This window comes from Neolamprologus multifasciatus, chromosome 14 (genome assembly GCF_963576455.1).
Source record: "Neolamprologus multifasciatus chromosome 14, fNeoMul1.2, whole genome shotgun sequence".
NCBI classification, from domain to species: domain Eukaryota; kingdom Metazoa; phylum Chordata; class Actinopteri; order Cichliformes; family Cichlidae; genus Neolamprologus; species Neolamprologus multifasciatus.
The window spans coordinates 26,458,944-26,479,754 of NC_140452.1; the positions used below are offsets into that span (position 1 = coordinate 26,458,944).

At 40.7% G+C, this 20,811-nt stretch overlaps 1 protein-coding gene across 3 annotated transcripts; it reads left to right on the forward strand.

The window, feature by feature from the left end:
- The first annotated feature begins 567 nt into the window (after positions 1 to 567).
- Positions 568 to 20,776, forward strand: vmp1 (vacuole membrane protein 1). 3 transcript variants are annotated; one of them, XM_085131304.1, is made up of 12 exons: positions 568 to 686; positions 1,255 to 1,362; positions 1,617 to 1,749; positions 1,961 to 2,051; positions 3,336 to 3,446; positions 10,755 to 10,922; positions 11,104 to 11,235; positions 14,785 to 14,865; positions 15,001 to 15,117; positions 16,486 to 16,547; positions 19,178 to 19,277; positions 19,724 to 20,776. In XM_085131304.1, exons 2-12 carry the CDS (start codon positions 1,284 to 1,286, stop codon positions 19,865 to 19,867), a joined length of 1,218 nt encoding a protein of 405 aa, XP_084987430.1. In that variant the 5' UTR covers positions 568 to 686; positions 1,255 to 1,283; the 3' UTR covers positions 19,868 to 20,776. The 3 variants fall into 3 exon arrangements, with proteins under 3 accessions (XP_084987430.1, XP_084987429.1, XP_084987428.1); XM_085131303.1 differs by having other exon boundaries at positions 671 to 801; XM_085131302.1 differs by lacking the exon at positions 568 to 686 and having other exon boundaries at positions 814 to 1,362.
- The last annotated feature ends 35 nt before the right edge of the window (positions 20,777 to 20,811 follow it).

Sequence of the window (20,811 nt, forward strand, 5' to 3'; positions counted from 1 at the left end):
TTTTTTTGTTCAGTGTGAATGTTGTGTGAAGGCTGGGACAACACCACAGGATGATAAGGAAATCTGGAGCTCTAGAAAGTATAAGGTTTGTCAGTGTTGTCCTTTGATGGCTGAAAATGTTGAGGATGCTTCAAGGATGCTTGTGTCACATTTGAACTCTGATGTTCATTACCTCAGGCAGCCAGACTGATTTGTAGATTCTACTGGTGCCAGTGACGTTTAGGTGTACCGCGTGACTCAAGGTACATGCTAACCTATTGACCTTTCAGGCTTTGTCAGTGCTTAAAACTTTCCAAGACCATAGAAGTGTAACATATATGCGATAACATGACTATAGACCTGCAGGTTTATAGTGATAGTATAAGAGTTACCACCTCCAACCCCTGTTTCGGCAAATCTGGCAACCTCCCATTGGACTGCTCCTCACAAGGAACGGAAATAGACCTTTACCTCTATTTCACAATAAAAGTAGTCGCTTATGAAGTGAAGCATGTGATTTCATCGTAAGTTATTATAATACTGGCATTACACCATGGACCGCTCCCACATTTACTCAGTTAATTAATTACAACATAAAGTAAACAAAAACTTTTTCTACAGCCTTTTTCCCCCAGTGGTGCACAGTAGTGCTATTTTTACTTTGACAGTGCCTGCGTTTGTTTCCGGGTAAAGAGGACAGGAACAAGGTACGGATGTCATGTCATTTTAAAAAACATTCCTCTGTTTCTCTCCTGTATAACGTGTGTCTTTTCTCATTACTACAACAGTATAGCGGCAACAAGTTGTTTTAGACGTTTCTCGGTGAGTAAGGGAACTCGTTATTGAGTTTAAACGCCTGATTTTGAGGTACAGGTTCCCGACGTCACTAGCTCGGTCGTTAGTATTTTGGCTAGCCGGTTAGCATGTGGAGGGTTATGCACGTATTTAGCACGATATCTACTTACAGACTGACCTACGGAAAGACGACAGCTCACGTCAGCTGTAGCCTTCGCTCTCGTAAAGCAGTCTGTAATAGTTTCACAGTCGCCTCGTTGCTTTCTGTGCTATATCTCTATCTTTGAATTTGAATGTCAGCTAACCGGCGTGTGAACGAAAGGTTCGCACTGATTGATCACAACTGATAGTTTATTGGTTGACAGCTGCTGATAAGGAGTTCCAGTTTCTAGACAGTCCCTGCTGTAATCTCTTAGCCGTTCAGAAACGGGGACACAGGAAACTCCAACTCCTACTTGTCGTGCTCCTCTCTCGTCCTAGACTGCCTGACCTGCCAGACGGTGATTGACATGGCAGCTAATGGAGCAAGCTGTGAGCAGCCTCAGAAACGCGCAGGAGCTAAAGACAAACTGAATGGGAAATCCGCAGGTAAACTCTATCAGTTGTATCTGTTGTGTAACCTTTGACACAGAACTGCACCCATCACCTTATGCCATTCACGCTTTATAAACACTCACACTGGTTCACTCTGGGTTATTTTCACTTTCCATAGGTGCAAACAAGTACATTACAGAGTACATGTATTATGCATTTAGCATTACCAATTCAAGAAGTGGCAATAAGTGTTGTGTCTGTAAGTATTACAGAATGTCAAAGTGATTTTGTTTCGTTTTATTCTCCAGACTTGTCGTTAAGAGAGAGGAGACAGAAGGATAAGGAAGAGCGCCTGTCTCTGGTGCTATGGAGGAGACCTGTTACCACTTTGCATTACTTTCTCCTGGAGACGCTCCTTAAGCTAAAGGAGTGGACGTTTAAGTAAGACATTAAAGGTTTTTCCTGGATTTTTTTCTTAAAATAAAGTTGTCTCCTGGTTGGACATACCCTGTGATTTAAGCTGCTGTATCAAAAAAAAGTACTTATGCCTCAGAAGGTGGATTTGTGCATTTTATTGAGATCAGAGACACTTAAATTTAAGGGGGAAAGAATGGAAGGGGATACGATTGTGTTTTCTTGCTTCCCGATTCAGGCTTTGGCAGCGGAGAGGCATAGTTTTCCTGTGTTTGGTGTTATGCTCCCTCTTTTCCATCGCATACTCAACTGAGGGAGAACACCAGCAAGTAAGCCTCAACTTGTTTTGCTTTCTTAGAGACATTAAGAATCAGCTAATCAGTTACTTTGTCATCGGCAAGTTTAAAGGTTAACGATGAGTCACTTTTTATCCTGCTCGAGACTTTTCCAAGAATAAACTTTGCATTGTGAGATAATGCAGTGTGCACTGTTGTCAGGTAACCCTTGATCATGTAGTCATCTGTCTGAACGTTCTGTTTACAAATTCATCTGTGCAACGGTCTGTCACGGTTCAGTTAAAACACTACAGTCCTTCAGGGCTTCCTAGAACCAACTGAGAATGGCGTAATCATTTACCTAGAACAGCAGGTCAAACATAGGAAATGAGCAGGGGAAAAATAACCCAAGAATAAAGCAAATTTAAATATGTAAAAAGTACAAATATTAATGTAAAATAAGGTAATGGGATCAAAAAACATTATATTGTTTTGATTGTAACTGTGCAGTAATAACTGTTAAGACAGAATTTCCCTGTAAACAGAGTGTAATGAATATTGGTCTAATGTTTTTTTTAAAATAAATAAACCAATGTAGTTATTAAAAGCCTAAAAGAAGATATTAACTTTTTGTATCATTTATTGTAGAGGTGAGCAATGTGACACTTTTTAATTGTGGACAATCTGATTTGGGAACTTCATACAAAATACAAGGTATATGTTTTGCAAGAGCCAAATGAAGATTCTTTTTCTTATGTTTGCCTCATTTATGATTGTAGTGGAGCCTTTCTCTTTGGCACATTTAAGTAAACCTTACCATCTTACTGGGGGTTTATGCATCGGTCGGATATTTATGGCATACGCACAATGTAACCTCAAACCACTCTGCAACTACTCTGAAAATCAGGCCTTGGACAGTAGCCACCCCCTCTGTCCATCAGTCATTCCACATCAGGAAAAGCGGAGATATGACTGATGGTGACTGACTTTTGTTTTCACTCTTTATAAACTTCACTCGATTATTTTTAAAGCTGACATATAAATCATCAGTTATGGTCCAAATTTTCAAAATTCAATGGAAGCGAAAACAGAAAGTTGTGATTCAGGCCTTTTACACTTAAGTAACGGTGACTTCCTGTGTGTCCAGACAACATATGCAGACCTTATGTGATAACAGATATTCAGCTAATCGTGAAGGGAAGATTTTCACTCAACTTTTTAGATTTTACCTTGAAAGATCATCATCTGATCTTGTAGACGGTGGTGACTACCCTGCCCTTCCCCTTGTCTGATTTATGTATATAGTTAATTTTCTTCACTTTTTTTTTTTCTTTGCAGTATGTTCAGTATCTGGAAAAGAAGTTCCTATGGTGTGCCTACTGGGTAGGCCTTGGGATCCTGTCTTCAGTAGGCCTTGGAACTGGTCTGCACACCTTCCTTCTCTACCTGGTAAGATAGCATCAGCGGTATGGAAATGCAGAAGCAAAATACCTTTACTGAAGTAAAGGTAGATAACAGAGGCAATAACACTGACATGGTTTATATTTAGACTGAACAGGTTTTATATGCATAGACAACAGACCGTTTTAGGCGTGAAACAGTAGAGTACTCACTGATATGAAACAAAGTGTTGCTACGCACCATTAAGAACAAAGTAGAGTCACAGTAGGAATTTTGAGAGCAGGTATAGTTGTGAATAACTTTGTAAAATGGCAAAAACTTAAAAACATATATTGAAAAATATAAATTTAACAGTTGCAAAAGGAGCAGGGAATAACTGTAAGCGAGAGTCATTCAGCTTTACCTGTCTGTACAGATTCTACTCCCTGTCGTTATTTTACAGTTCAGAATAAAGCTGCTTCTCCTTTGTCACACTATGGCAGGTAGCGCTACGTGTTTGATTTGAGTTTTACACCAGATGCCCTTCTTCATGCTGGAATTGAACCAGTGACCTAAGTGAATGTGTAAACCATTACACTATGGGAAAAGATGTGTTCCAAATCTGAGGAAATGTAATTTAATTCCACTTGTGTTAATCATTTCTGGTCTAGATTGAGTTAGCTGAGTTTTACTGAAACTCAGCCTGACTAAAGGCTACAAAATGTAAAGAGAAATTGATTACAGACGTTATCTGGTTGGTTATGCTCAGCATGGGTCAGAATATAATTTACCTTAACAGTTAGCGATTTTCTTACAAAAATGCTGAATTTGCAGAATTCTGCAAAATCGATGTCCGTTTGTTCCTGTACTCACCAGAGGATGGCGTCATAGTCCACACCGAGCCATGAGCCCTGTGTTTCTTCTAACGTCACACGTTTGTCACACGCCTGTCGAAGGCTTTGTGTGAGTGAAGTGTAATTTTCCCCTGACAGGCAATCACAGAGTGACTGTCACACTGAGTCACCATGAACATGCGTCATTGGTCTTTGGTTGTGGCTAAAAGGAGAATTTAGCAAAATGAAAGAGAGGAAGAAATTCTCCACCAAAGTCCACTTCAGGCTGATGATGTGGCTTCTGTGCTGCAGAACATGTGCCGATGTGGTTCAGCTGAGTCAGCCATTTCCATTATAATGAAATAATGGGAAAAGATGTAACTGTGACCTTCCCCTTTTTCTTCTTCTTCTTCTTCTTCTTCTTCTTTTTTTTTAAAGAAATGGTGTACACTCCCTCCATTAATTCTTTACAGCTGTCTAGTGCTCTGCTTCTTTATATACTGTGTGCAACAATAATGACGTAGCAGCAGTGGCTCGTGCCATATACTCTGTGTGGGGTTGTGTATTGTGCTTTTTTTTTGCAGTGAGAATATTAAACAGCTCTGGTTTTCATAATAACTTGTCCTTATGTACCAAAAGTCAAGTCATGAAACACTGTGTCTAGACCAAAAAAAAGGAATTCAGATTACTCCACCGCAGAGGAGTTTGACTTGTTCCTCAAGAGAATGACTTCTTTTTTCTTTAATCACATTACAGTAGGAATTTGTTTTGTTTGGATAATTGTTCACCCTTATTTCTTTCAACATCTTGCATTCATTTTCATAAACTGTTGGGCACTAAATTATTTACCTGCATGGCACTGGCAGCAGCACAGGACCTCATGTCTGCTTGTATATATAGGACACTTTTATAAAGAAGGCATACTTCAGGTTTTATTTCTTTCTTCCTGGCCGCCAGACATGCTATGTAATACCTGGATATCTGTTGATTACATATGCAGTCACATGTGTCACCTGTGTGACCCACGGTTATCCAAGCAAACTGATATTAGGGTCCGGCACCCAGCAATTTAATTTTCTTGTCTTTAAGTGTAGCATAGGTTGCTTACGGTCTTTGCTGGTAGCTTTCCATCCTCTCATTTGGAGCTACTCTCCATCCTCCAGAGGTTTCATACCTACAGCCTACCTCTACCAAGAATTTTGCTGATCCTTCAGTCGAAGAGGTTCTGTAGGCTCTCCTGCTTATTTTATAGTACCATGATTGTGTCTATTTGTGGAGGTATTTGCCTACAGAGAACCTACAGAGAGGGGCTTTCATCCAATTCAACCTCCAAAATCCCAACTGTGTGTTGCTCAACGTGGATGATGCTTTACATTAGTCGAGTATGATTGACAGTGGAGTTGACTAGAAATGGGAGAAGCATGAACTCCTCATCAATCCGTACTCACTCATTAGGGGGCCTTATCCCTTTATGTTTGGGAACTGTTTGCACTTAAGCTCTTCTATAACACTGGCCTTATAGTTTGCCATAGGTTATTAGATTAAGAGCTTTTTCTCCTTAACTTGCTGTCAAGCAGACTCACTGCTGCTGTTGTCACCACTCCTTCAGAACCACAGCTGATGAGAGCAGTCACTTGTCTGATTTGCCTTCTTTTGCAAGCCGACATGACAAAGATGCAGTGTCTTTGCAACCAGGTGCACTTTCCCTCTGCAGGCCAATGCCATGTGCATTTTTCCATCTGTGGATGGTGGGTTGATAGATACACCTTAACTTGGGAGCAGGTGGTCTTAGTCATAGTTTTTTTTTTTGTTTTTTTTTTTTTGACAAAAATAAAATTTAGTTTTAGTTATAATTTAGGCATCTAAATTCTTTATTTTTTTGAAGTTTTAGGCAACTAAATATCATAAGATTATCATAGAACAAATCTGAAGTTGATTTGGTTTACTAATTTATAGGTTGTGAGAAGTTTGTTAACAAAGCATCTTCTTTTCTTCTATATCAAATGTGAAATATGTCCAGATGTCTTCTTTTCTCTTCCGTTGACGTTTAATGTTTTGCCGCGTTTTCATGTGAAACGGAGGGCATGGGAGGGCCCCACCACATCCTGTTATTCGGTGGTAGATCAAATTGTGTCCGCTAACCTTGCTGCACAAGGAGATTTCTTTTGATTGGATAACCTCCAAACTCGACCTGCCTCACTAAACAAATTAATCAATTGTGATTGCATCTCTTCTCTCTGAACATTTTCATCTGTTTTATTTGTCGATGACAGTGTCGGTATATTTCATCACAGTTTTTTGTCCTCATGCATTTGTTTTTATGTAGTATTGTCTTGTTTTCATCAGGAAAAAACAGTTGACGAAAACTATCAGTCAACAAAATGAACACTGTCTCGGACAGAACTCTTCTCTCGTCCATATGTCCCAGTTAGGGCTCACGGTAAACTTTGTGTTATTTGATACCATGTCAGCAGATTGTTTTCGGTGTCGGATTGTTTTCAAGGAATTGCCCACATTTGTACTGAGGCAAATGCCCTCATTTTGTTTCCTCCAGAGGGTGGATTACATTCTCAGCCTTTTTCTTGTTTTCAAAGAAGTTCAAGGCTCAAATTCAGTGTTTTCCTTTGGTTGCTCGGGAAACTTACAGCGGCAGCTGCAGTCATCCCACTACACCTCATTTCATCAACAGTTTGGACTTCGATTCCGAAGAGGTACCAAAGCAGGTCAGTGGCAGTCTGGGCTTTCCACTGTTGTAGTATTCCTTTGGGATCACCTTCCCTCCAGGCCAAATGGTGATGTTTACAGATGCCTTCCTCTTAGTTAGCAAAGGCAGTATGGAAGCACAGGACAGTGTGTAGCAGCAGAGGCTGCTGGTTTGCTGGAGCTATGGGTCGCATACTTGGCCCTCAGGCATTTCCGTGCTCAGTCCGATAACACGTTGGCCATGTATTGTATCAACTATCTAAGCACCAGATCCAGCCTGTCCTGCATGGAAGCTCAGGGGCTCCTGATATGAGCCTCACCTCGTGAGTTTTTCTTGAAAAGATGAGACTTTTGGAGACAACTTTGCCAAAACCTCTGCCGTTTCTTTGCTCCCGGTTTTGACTGATTCAACACATTTACCAGTGCTGCTGTGGAGGTTTTACCTGAATGGTGACACCTGTTGTTTAGGAGAATACTGCACTGATGCCATCAGCACTAGTATAAATGGGGACTTCCCTGTTTATGTCTGATACGACTAAAACGGCAAGCATAATGGGGGCATAATGTAAAACGTCTCTTCTACCCATGACATTTTACATTACCTTGAAAGGTGTTCCACTGACTGACATCTGTACCACAGCTGCTTGGACTTCCTGTTGTATCTTCACCCACTTCTGTAAAGTTAATGTTGCCATTCACATTGTGGGTACAACAGTTTCTTCTGGTCTTTCACTCCGCAACTGCACTGTGGTGAGTGCAAATTCATCATGACCTTGTTTTATTGAAGTTCTACCAATGAAGTTGATAAGTAATCGAATACCATCTCTTGCGGTCAGGAATAATGGAAGCAAAACAAGAGCTGGGAATCTAAGATTCTGTGAATTCTCTATCACCACCAGAGCACACCGGTCATTAATGAAATTTGCTGCGTACCAGATCCCTTTATTGGGTTACACGTGTAATTTTTATTTCTGTACCTGTTCATAATATACTAAACACGTCATCAGACTGGGTATTGGTCTTTTTCTCTGCAAATGTATGAAACTGCTGCATATGTACTCTGTGTTCTGCAGAGCATGAAACAGTGTATTGTGAAAGCATGATACAAATATGCAAGATAAAGTTAATTGCAACAGAATTGCCCCATAGCTGTGGGGAAATCCTAATGAGTAACCCATCAAACGCTGGTATGAATCTCCTGCAATCTGTCAGCAGTGTCTCACGTTCCAGCCCAGGCATCTTTTTAGCTTATTTCACTTCATTTATTGAATCATTCTCTCTTATTGGAGCTTTCGTCCTCTGCCATCTTTGTAATATCTTATATCAAGTCTGTTTGTTCAGGTTGTTTGGTTGGAAAGGATTGTTGTCCATTGACACATGGAATTATTGTTGACTGTCGCGCTCCCCTTGTTACTTTCATTGTTTGTCCTGATTGGCTTCATTGAGAGTGCCTAATTCTCCAAATTCCTCTGATATTTTGTAATTTTTCACAGAAATGGTGAAGCATTCTTTACATTGTTGTCACTTGACGTGAGCCCACTGCTCATATGGAGATTATTTCCTGTCTCTTAGTTCGCTAAAGTTTAGCTCATGCTCTGAGTGCTTGTACCTTTTGAATCTGTCCGCTCTGTTCAGTTGATTGATTTGTCTGGCATCATGGCATGAAACCGTTTCACTCCAGTGTGAGCTGCAGTAGACTTAAAATTGGCCAGTCAGCAAGCACAGAGTGTGGGACTGACACAGTTGTAAAGCTCTTAAGAAGTGTGGGTGATTGAGGGAATACCCCTGCACCACAAAAATAGGTTTAAGTAGCTGCGATGTTAGACCCGAGATGGAAACGGAGTGCGCCGTGTTGATAGATCTGACTAATTTCAGTCATTCACATTGCAGTAACTTCTGTCACAGCTCTCTGTTCAACGTTAATACCAACCATAGACGGAAAATGTGTAATATTGATTTTGAAGAAAAAACACCTTTCCCACCAGAAGAATTACACGGAATTTACTTCAAGCCTGAAGCATTAACACATGGCCACATAGAGAGCATGAGGTCACTGTGATCCTCTGGGTGAGGGGAGTAACTCACCAGTATGAGCTTACTCTTCATCATGATGTTTTTGGATGTGTTGCCAAGCAAACACTGGGTTCTAGTCTTTATGTTGTGCTTAAACTACTCGTCCTCATGATGTCTGTACTTATAAATGTCTGAATTGAGAATTTAAATTTTAAGAGACCAATAATTTAAATGAAAAAGGTTTTCATTTATGTCGATGTACTGCTTTGTCAGTTCACCTCTTTGGCAATCTTTCTCAGGAATTTTTCATGATTAACTGAGATTGTTTCCCAATTTTTGGGTGAATTCATTCCACTTTCAACCAGAATCTCACATAATTGAACCCAAACACAGGGATATTTGAATGTTTGGCTTTCTTGTTGCTCATCATCCCTCAGGATTAAACATGACCCCACCCGCTACCATCAGGTCAACATTTCACTGTAGGACTTTTTTCTTTTTAATGAAATTTGTTGAACTCTTTACTAGGCCAGAGTTAAAAGTAACCTATGGCCCTTCCTGCTGCATCATATTCCTAACCACCGTTTACACACTGAATACCACTAGTGGTTTAAACGGGAAAAAATGTCATGTATGTTTGTTCCATGCACAGAGGGTCTCTTTTTATATTGTATGTGGAAAACGGTCAGTGGAAGAAGAAAACGATGAACTGTTTGCAGACCAGTGATGAAGCAAAGAACTGTTTGATAGATCCTGAATGAGTTCTGTTGATGCGAACGAACAAAGAGAGCAGTGCCGGTGCTGCTACATCTCCTGTCAAACGAGCGTATCTGAATGTTAAGAGCTTAGGTGTGTTTTCCTCCTTGGTAACAGTGTCTTGTTGTCTCACAAAGGGCTAATGTTAAATGAAGCCCTGCTTGGATGAAAAGGGAGTGTCTTGTGTAAACTAAAGAAGCCTCCTGTGTGCTCATACTCTGAGTGGGTGGAGAGTTACCATGATGAAGCATTTGCAGTCAGCACAGACTAATTGTGCGCTGTCCATCTACTGTCACTGTTGCCTGTTTCACCTCAATGAAGCATAATGAAGTAGCTATGTTGTGGTTGCAGGTTGCCCAACTGTTACTGAGGCCAGGTGGCTCAACCTAACCGCCTCGACAGTGATAAGTGATGACATAGCTACCTGCCAGAGTGGCGGCATGACTCAGCTGCTGGTGCTTTGTGTTTGTTGCTTACAGTGTAGCACTCGCAAGCTGTGTTTAACAATACAACAGCAGCTTAAATTACATTACTGCAAGGCCACAAAAAGATCACAATCAACACCTTTTGGAAGGACTTTGAACAAAAACGACGACTTTAGTTGAAGAGAGATATATTGCACGACTGCAATATGAAATATCTGCTCCTGTTTGAAAGGCTGAAGATGACACAGACTAATAATTAAAATGTAAAGAAAATCAATCTTTAGCCCTTAACTTTGCTGTTCGAGTCTTTTGAGTAGCATTTTGCTCACACTATGACCTCACATTCATGTTCTTTTGAGCATTTTTCATCATAAAGACATTTGATGACCTCCCCTGTCCTTTTTAATGAGTTATGACTCAAGATATCTATCATGGATTTTTCCAAGGGTTGCCACATGGACAGAGACCACGCTCACTAACGTCTGATACACACTCAGTCATTTTGTTCTGTAAGCATGGCTGAAATATGACAGAAACCACTCAGTTCAGAAAGGAGCTTCAAGGGTTTCTGGGTTTCTCTTAGTAGGCTATCAAAGGGGTAAAGGGCTGATGTAACTTGGCTCATTTTCCATCTGTCTCGCTCTCAGGGCCCTCATATAGCTTCAGTAACCCTGGCAGCATACGAGTGTGGATCCACAGACTTCCCAGAGCCTCCCTACCCAGACCAGATTGTTTGTCCCGAAGATGGAGGAGTGGAGGACACAATCTCCCTCTTCTCAATCATGTCAAAGGTCCGACTGGAGGCCTGTATGTGGGTGAGTGTTAGCTTGAATAAAGATACACTAGAGTTATCCACCCTGACGCACACCAAGAATTCTTTTTCAGGGCTGTGTTGGTCTTGTTTGTGCATAAATCCAAAGAATATCTAATCTTTCACCAAGTAGTTTGATGCATAACTGAGTTATCGCAAACATAAAATGTTCTGTTTATGTTTAGGGTGCCGGCACCGCCATCGGAGAGCTGCCTCCATATTTCATGGCCAGAGCGGCTCGTCAGTCAGGAGCTGATCCAGACGATGAGGACTACGAGGAATTTGAGGAGATGTTGGAGCAGGCCGAGGGTGCTCAGGTCAGAAGCACTTGTTTTTTGTAAAGTGTTAGGTCCTAGGATGTGCACTTGTGTGAACATCAAGAATATTTAAAGATTAAAGAAGGATTATGTTCAGATATGCATTTTGATAAATGTGATTTCGAGAAGCCTAAAAAGGCGACATTTAAGTTATATCACTTATTATTTAATTGAGTATGGCTTCCATTTTTGTTTTTGTTTTTTTATGCTTCTTTCCCGCTCACAAAAATTAGCCAGCGCTCCCTTATCACCCCTATTCTTGCTTCATTTCGCGGGCTTCCAGTAAAATTCAGAATCCATTTAAAAATTGACAGGTCAAGCCCTACATGGCCGGGCTCTGGCATATATAGCTGAGCAGCTGAGACCTTACAACAGCAGCTGGCCTCTCAGATCATCTGATCGGGCTCGCTTAGCTGTTCCATGTTCCTTTTTTTAAAACCAGAGGCGATCACGCTTTTAAGGTTGCAGCTCTTAAGGTCAGCTAAATCTGCGGTTTGTTTTAAATGACTGCCGTTTTTGTAGGTTAGCTTTTTCTTAATCTTTCTCCCATTATTTTTGGCTCTTGTTCACTTCTAATGTGTTTATGGAAGCGTGCATGTTGGCATGAAGGTCTGCGTGCTGGAACATGTATTCTTATTTTTAATGTGCGGTTTATTCAAACTGTGAAGCACTTTGTAACTGTGTGTTTTAAAAAGCACTGTACAAATAAAGTTGTAATTCTTTCCAAATAAGTTATATTTAGTTTGAACAGGGGCCCAAAGTCATCCAGCCTGCCTTGTACTGAAAGAGCAAAGCAGTTACACTCAATATTGGACTATCTATCTATACATCTGTTCGGATTTATTTTAATGTAGCTGCTTACACGGTGCCCACAGACTCAATACGATATGATCTTATTTAATATGGCTTAATTTCATAATGTGCAACTGACCACAAAGCCACTGTCCAGTGATTGGTCTCAAAGTGGCACGTGACTTCAGTGAAGCCCCGCCCTTCTTGCACTTCCAGTAAATCTGTGTGTTCGTGGGTGAGTCACCCTGAGCACAGCTCCCTCTTTAATCATCCCTCGGGCTTTGCTCTCTCGCTGCCTCCCTCCGTCTCTCTTTTCACCGGCCTCTAATTTGAATGACAGGCAGCACTGTCAGGAACTGAGTTCACATGACTGGAGACTGCTGAGATCAGAGGCTGAGTAAGCAGAACAGAAATTAGAGAAATGGTGTCCATTGTCTCCATCACCTAGTCCCACTTCAGTGGCTCAGGTCATCTTCACAGGGTGTTGTTTTGTTCAGGACATATACACTTAGGTGTGTGTCAGGGGCATTCTGATATTCTGTAAAGACCCATTAACATAAAGTTATTGGAATGGATACCAAAGAAGAAGAAAAAAGACTGTGTGACAAAAATGGAAACGCATGTCCCTAAATGTGTTAAAACCTGCCTTTGTGTGCAGTGTTGTAGTATTGCAGTGAGCAAACTGAATCTGAGCAGACATGTTCGAGCTGCATCCAGGCAAGTGGTGAAAGGTTGGTTGAAGATGAGAAGAATTTGCTTGTTTACAGATCAATGCATACCGCAGGAGGCAGTGCTTTACAGTTGCTCATCCAATGTCAGGAGAAGAACCATATATGATGAATTGATTTACATAAAAATGACCAAAACCCTGAGGAAGACCCTGAGGAAGATTTATGCCTGAATTAGCAGGAAATCTACATCGTAATTTATTTATATAAGGCTTGTGTTCACCCTACTGATGAGCACCTGTTTAAGCCTTTAGAGAAACATGGTGCTTCCTTTTTTGGGGGAACGTCACAAAAGTTTTTACCAAAAGTCTGATTATATCACCAGTACCGTATTTTTGACCATAAAGTGCACAGAATGAGTTGAGTAAATTTTAATGCGCCTTATAAGCATAAGGCGCATTAAAATTTACTCAACTCATTCTTCTTGCTTCCTCCACTTCTGTACCATTTATTCATTAATGTTGAATTCTCTTGCAGCTGCTCTATTGCCATGTTGTTGCAGTATATTAATGACTAACCTCGTATTGTGGATGGATTATCTCAGTTGTTCTTCTGACTGAAGTTTGGTCCGTTTACAGTATCCTGCCATGCGATTGCATTTGTCCCTAACCATCGGGAAACCTCGCGTTAACTTTTATCTAGCGGGAAAAAGCATTCATCCTCCAGTTTTACTGTGTTTATGTTATGCTAACATAGCTGTGTCGCTAGCGATCACGTAGCACATCATTATATACCAGCTAGCCAAACTTCAGTAACCCTACAAAACTCACTGTCTTCTTTCAGTCTTCATTTATGTTGGAAGTGGTAGCAGAGCTGTACGTTTTAATTTTTTCAGAAATCTCTCAGTCAGAACATGCTATATCATGTTTAGGTGGAAACTAGCGAGCTAACTTCCTGCTAACTTCTAACTCAATTAAATTTAATAAATTCTGTTTTCATGGATGCCTGGATGTCAAACTTAATAGTTACACCTGGTAAAGCAGCAACGCTTATCTTTTTATTAAAGATGAAAGAATTTAGACAGTTTTTAACTCTCAGTGATGTCGCAGTGACTTTGGGACCTGAAGCAGATGGAGTTTTGGACCCAGATTACTCTGTGAGGCTCCTGACTACGGTAGCCGTAATGCTCCAACAATCCATCCAGCAGTGCGGCTTCATAGCTTACCAAAATCTTACTAAAACATTTTATGATAGATTTTTGAGCGCCGTGTACCAAGTAAAATCAGTTCGAGGTCAGTAAGCACAACCAGAATTCATACATAATGCATATATAATGCGCACTGTTGATTTTTTTCAGAAAACTTACAAGTTTAAGTGTGAAAAATACGGCAATTGTTTCAGTGGGTGCATTATAAGCCTTATAATGGGTAACAGCATTGAAGACTCAGGATGCAGTTTTTATGAACAGTTGCACTGAAACGAACATGAAAAAAGGACTTAGTTTTTATTAACCTCAGTACTTTGGTGCTTTCTTAGTTATAGAAGATTAAAAACTAAACTTAAATTTGACTTTTTGTTGAAAATAAACACACATGGTGCCAGTTTTTGTTTTGTTTTGTTTTTTTTTTACACTGGCTTCCTGTGCCTGCGATGTTTTTCCTCTATCTCAGATCTTCACAATGTTGCCGCAGATGTTTCAGCCTCTCAGAAAAAAACCAAAAGGTCCTCTGCACTTTTGTACCAAATTCACCAAACCTCAGAGAAAGTCTTAAATTGCTCTAAAATAGCAGGTATCAGTACTCTATTGCTCCTTGTAATAACACTGGAGACGGCGGCGCTGTTAAAACATTTGGTTTGGTTTCAAAAAAAAAAAGTACACACATTTGCAAAAAGTACAGAGTGGTTATTTTAAGAAAACAAGAGTGGTTGTGTGTTCAGAGATGTGTATGTGTGCATGTGAAATCTTTGATGCAGGGAAGTGTAACAAGAATTAAAAACCCGGCAGCTTAAAATAACAATCCCTGCCTGGCAGCCATTGATGCATTTACAATCACTTTATTCACTTGTTGTTGTTGTTGTTATTTTGCAGGATTTTGTTACAAGAGCAAAACTGGGAGTGCAGCACATGGTGCAGAAAGTTGGATTCTTTGGTATCTTGGCTTGTGCCTCAGTGAGTAGGAAGTTTTCAGGCCTTTTTTTAAATTATTTTATTATCTTTTTTAACTTTTAAACTGAGTTTGTTACAAACAAATTAATGTTCGTGCCCACACGACGAATCAGTACGATCTAACGTGCCCATTTTCAGATTCCTAATCCTCTCTTTGACCTGGCTGGAATAACCTGCGGCCATTTCCTGGTTCCTTTCTGGACCTTCTTTGGAGCAACTCTGATTGGGAAAGCTATCATCAAGATGCACATACAGGTCAGCAGCACAGTGGAAACATTAATCAGAGGTGGTTTAAACCTTGCAGAGAGACGGTTTAACTCAAACAGCAGCATGTTTTTTCCTTTTTTTAACATAAGCCCCACAGGCCCACGTACTTGCAGCATCTTGCCTTCAAATATGATTCATCTTTTGTTTCATGTCGTCGCGCTTCTGTCCGCAGTGTAATAATGCATCTCAGAAATCCTCTCATAGGAAAAAACGGTTATCCACTGCTGAGTGATACCCTTTGAACAATCCCCACAAGCCTAAAACGTGTGGGAAAGATCAAGCCTCAGTGTTTAAATCATGAGGTGGCGACTATGAGAAAGTCCTAATTGGACACTTCTGGTTAACTGTTTCTGATGGCGCTCTCTTTTTTTTTCTTTTTTTCCTTCGGGGATTCCTTATTCTGGTTTGAGCTTTCAGATGCATGCCACGCCACATAAACTTACTCCAGATGAAAGGAGGGAAGCTTTTAAGAAGCATTTAACAAGAGTTTGGATTTTTAAAAATGCACTAGATCCAAAAAACCCCCCAAAAAACACAACTTAATTACGGAGGGTATTGTTGAGTCTACCATACTAGTGACTAATGTAAGCTCAGACTGCAAGGGGCTGTCTGCGTCTGAGGCACACTGTTGAGTGTTTCAACAAACTAAAGCCTATCAATCTCTTGGTGGTACCAGCCAATGATCTCACTATGAGAGCTTTCAGACAAAGAGGACTTGAGGCAGTGGGGGTAATGAAGGATGTAGAGTGGATGTGAGGGAAGAGAAGGAAATTGAGCAGACTGTAACAGGCTACAGGGGGGAGAGTCTTTTGTCTTTTTTGTTTTTTTTCTTCCCCCCAATTCTGTACCTTGAACCTCATGGACGTTGGATGCCATATCCTGTCTGATTTTGTCCAGGGGGCCATGTGTCATGCCGTTTTAGAGCTGATCAGTTTCAGGACCAGGGGGAGAAGGAAAAAAGTGTTTTTTTTGTTGTTCTTTTTGGTACCCCCACCCCTCCACTTGGGTGCTTTGAAAACCACACAAAACCCCTCACACAGACCAAAATTTAGGTTACCGCCAGGTTTGAGTTTCATAATTAGGGTGTCTGTGAACAATGTCAGATGTGGCCTCAATTTCTCAGAGTTGTGTCACTAAAATTAAGAATCTAAACGCATCTTTCTGCCAAGAGTTTTTTTTTTTTTTTTTTCAAAAAGGTCCATTTTAAGGAACAAATGTTTTTTGAAAATGCTACACATTTTAGGAGACTTTATGAATAAAGTTGAGAATTTAAAAATCTGTTTTATCAGCTGTCCTGAATTTCAAAGCAGAGTCATCAATGTTTTTATTTCTTTTTTTTTTTTTTTTGTTCCTCAGAAACTTTTCGTTATCATCACCTTTAGCAAGCACATAGTGGAGCAAATGGTGTCACTCATCGGGTAAGTTTTTTTTCAGTTGTTTTATTATGTCCTGTACTGATGTGCGTGTGTGTGAGCAAGCTTGCTTTAATTAGAAACTTGGTGGAGTCATTGTCTTTCGTTGGTTTTGTGGTTGGCAGCACATTTGTGAACTTTTTCAGATGCGTTATGAACACTGATTGGGGATCCTGTATGAATAAATGCTCTCGCTGCGGGGGCGTATCGTATGTGCACGCATTTTCCTTCTTTTCTTTTTGATTCACACACACACACACACAAAGGTATTTCTTCCCCCCCACACGTGCAATCCATCTCTGCTAGAGCATTGGTGGTCAGACGTGTGAGGTCCCATCCAAACATGCTCATCTGACTCACTGAGTTGAGCTGTGACTGAGAGAAGAGGCTGTTAGAGGTTTTAGAAGAAGCTTTTTTGAAAGTAATAAGACTTTAATATATATGTATATATATGGTAGGTAGGTCATGGCTCTGGATTCCTCTGTTTCAGTTTTCTTTGAAGATGCTGAGTTTTAAATTTAATTTCGTTTTGTTTGTCAGAAGAGACAAACTCAGCACTTTCTTTTAAGGAAATTGACTCACAGTCATGTAAACGTCTCAAATCTTAAGCAAATTCAAAGAAATAAAGAAAAAAAATCCCCCTAATAGTCTGTCTGTGGTGTAGTGGTTAACACTTGCAAATAAAATGCATCCGGTTTGAGATAAGGAGGAAACAGGAATTTCAGTCTCATGGGTCACACTCCAAGTGCTGGTCCCTAAAAATGAGGAGAGCTCCGTCAGGAAAAGGCATCAGGCATAAAACCTGCACTAAATCAACATGTGGATCCATCCACTGTGTCGATCCCCTCGGGAAATAGGGGAGCTGCTGAAAGTACCTACGAAAGCCCCCAATGCTTGTTCTATTGAAGTACATTTATATACATGTGTGTACACATGTATTATAGGGCTGCCATGATTAGTCAACTAGTCACGATTATGTCGACTATCAAAATCATGGACAACTAATTAAAATTTTTTGTTTGAAGCTTTGTAAGATCCTGAAAGATGGAGGAATAAGTTGTAGGATTTAAGAATGTAATAACGGCCTGAAATGGAAGATGGCAGCAATGCATCTACAAGGATGCCAGCTGCCGTTAAACGCCGAATAAGAAGCAGTCTCCGGTATCGTAGCTGTGCCCAAATTCAGAGCCGCATCCTTCGGAGGCCGCATTTGTAGGTCGATTATGTCACAGCGATGCGATGAAGGCTGTCCAAATTACAAGACTCCTCCAAATGCAGCCGACAAATGCGTCCTCCTTTTCCCCAGATTTGAAAGATGGGTCGGGTGTATGCTTCGTGGCCAGACCCATTCAATTTTTAAAAAGAGAGAAAAACTGAGACATACTGCTGAAATTGCACTTTTTTTTTTCTTATATTACGATATCTCAGTGATTAAATGTGTGATTTAACTTCTTCACACTGACAGAGAAGATTTCCCGCTGCTCCAGCCCACCTAAGGTCAAAGTTGGCTGCAGGTGGCCCACACCTTTTAGCTAGTTTTAAAATTGGTATCCTCCTTCATAGGAACTTCTTTTTTACTTTACCAAAAACACTATCTGATTTAAAATGAAATTCAAGGTTCTTTCCCACGTTGCTGCTGCTGTACAGATGACTCTCGGTGACTCGCTATGATGTGTGCAGATAGTTTTTCCTTGCTGATACAGGATGTTTCTTTTCCAGTTTGTGTGAATTCATGTGTGCTTACATGTAAAGTCAAAGCGATAACAAGAATGAATCACACAAAACTAGTTAGGTTTAAGTGACATCAGCAATTACCCAGTGTGTGTGTGTTATCGCTCATGTTTTTGCTTAGTCTAGTCAGGTCTAGACAACATGTTTATGTCCTGTCCAGGGCCAGAATTGAATTCATGCGGTGGGAAGGCTGTGAGTACAGCCTGCAGTATATTTTTCTTTTCATGGTAATGATAAGTTTGAGGTCATGTAGCGATTCTTCTTCGAACTGTACTGCTGCTGACCCAGTGGTAAAACTACAGTACCAGTACCTGTCTATGACATGAATTGTTAAAATTGTATTAATAATGACCACCACCACCCCCCCCCCCCCCCCCCAGTGAGCTAATTCACTACCTAATAAGGGCATTAGCACGCCCTCATTAGATGTCTTTCCATCCAGAAGGCAGCAATGTTGGTAAAGGTGATGACATCATGTCGACTCACTTCCTCAGTGAAGGGGCTGACACAGACTCCTATAGAGAGCTAAAGGGTATAAAAGGAGGGTTGAGGAGTTTCTGCTTCATTCCTCTCTGCTGCCTGCTCCTGCTCACAGTAACAATTAGAGGAGGTGGCAGCTCCAAGATAGGGCCCACATGTAGGATGGGGCCTTCAGCAGTTGTTGCCTGGCCTGAATGCTGTTTGACTGGATCAACGAGGACCTTCTTCTTTCTTTTTTCTCTAAAGTATTGTTCAGGGAAAGGGAAGACTTGAATAGCTTAGTGTGCAGGATCTGAAGTTTTGGTTTCCATGTCTAAGAAGGCTGCTTAAAGGGTAAGTAACTAAATGTTTCACCTCCTTCTCTCTCTCTCTCTTTCTTCTTTGTTCTTTTTGTCTGTTGCTGCTTTGTGGGTATGCCATGTCAGGTCGGTGCCCAAACTAGGGCCATCTCTCCAGAAACCCTTCAGGCAGTACCTGGAAGCACAAAGGAACAAGCTGCACCATGCTGGAGGAAGTGCACCAGCGGTAAGAAGATTTAGACTTTACCATGCATTATTTTTGGTCCATTAGCTTTATATGTATATTTATTAAAGGGCAGCCACTAAGTGAATAAGATTTTTTTTTGGCATGGTTTAATATAATCTGTAAAATTAAAAGCCGTAGTATCTACCTAACTACCTTTAAATCCATGCACTAAAGACTCAGAAGCATAGCAAAAGTGTTGATGCAAATTCAGATTTTAGGAAGTGGCATAACAAGCCCTTAAATATATCAATAAGTGTAATTAATTAATAACTGTATAAAATGTGTCAGTGCCCTCTGGTGGACAAACTGTGCATAGCAGTCTCTTAATTATTAGCATATCCTTCAGTTGTAAATGGCTGGTTTTATCAGTCTAGCTGATATTCACTGTTTGCGTGTACGAGGGTAAAAAAAATAAAGCATGTCCACCGTAATTTGGGGTTTTTCAGGATGAGAACTGGCTGTCGTGGGTGTTTGAGAAGGTGGTGCTGGTCATGGTCTGCTACTTTGTCATTTCCATCGTGAACTCCATGGCTCAGAGCTACGCCAAGAGGCTGCAGCAGCTGAGGCACTCGGAGGAGAAAACCAAGTGATGGCGAAATAAAGCGGTGCAAACATCCAAGTGACTGTGTTTGTGCTGCCGCTGAGAGCTCCACTTTCGGCCACAGCCACTCACAACTTAACCTCACCCTCATCCATTCTCAAAGAGGCTGAACGATCAAGAAACCAGGCATAATTTGTCGGTGTGTGCGTACGCGCTCTTTTTATTTTTTTTTGAGGATGTATGTGCCGTTTACTGTCTCCTCGTTCAGGTTTTTGTAGTTCTTCTTCATCTCACTCTTTAGGTGTGTCTAGCGCGATTGGTTCTACTGCTGATCTTAACAAGTTACTTTAAATTAACCCATTCATTGACCTCAGAAGTAAAGCAGCGGTTTGGTGGTTGCTGCTGTGTAAGGGCAGTGCCCATCAGATGCTATGCCTTATGCAAGACGGGAAGGTGTGACCTCCCTTGAATATAGCTCTTGACTTATAGACTTGATTTTTATTTAATTTTGTAACCTTTGTGTATGGATGGATCTTGATTTGTCTGTACAGCGTGCTGCCAAGATAACTGCTGTGGATGGCGTTTCTTTTCAGGGTTTCATTGACCTCATGGTTTTTGTCCTGTAAGACCAATTTTGTCTTTTGTTTCTGGAATTGTCCATTTAAAAATGGCAGGAAGAGGAGGGAGAAAAAAGCAATATCAACTTCAGATGATGTGGTATTGATGTTTTGCACATTGTGTAAATATCTTACTATCTTTTTGACGGTATGTTCAGATGTATTTCTATTCTATGGTCTGTGTGAACATGAGTCAACTTGAACCAAAACCCACAAGAAAAGGCGATATCATTTGTAAAGTGACGATGTACCCTCAGCTAACTAGTACCATTTCTATTCTGTACATTTGACTTGAACCTGGGATCCGATCATACATAAAACATGGAAATCGTGGCACTTCTTCTCCAGACTGAGTCTCTCATTTGTTTGGATTCTC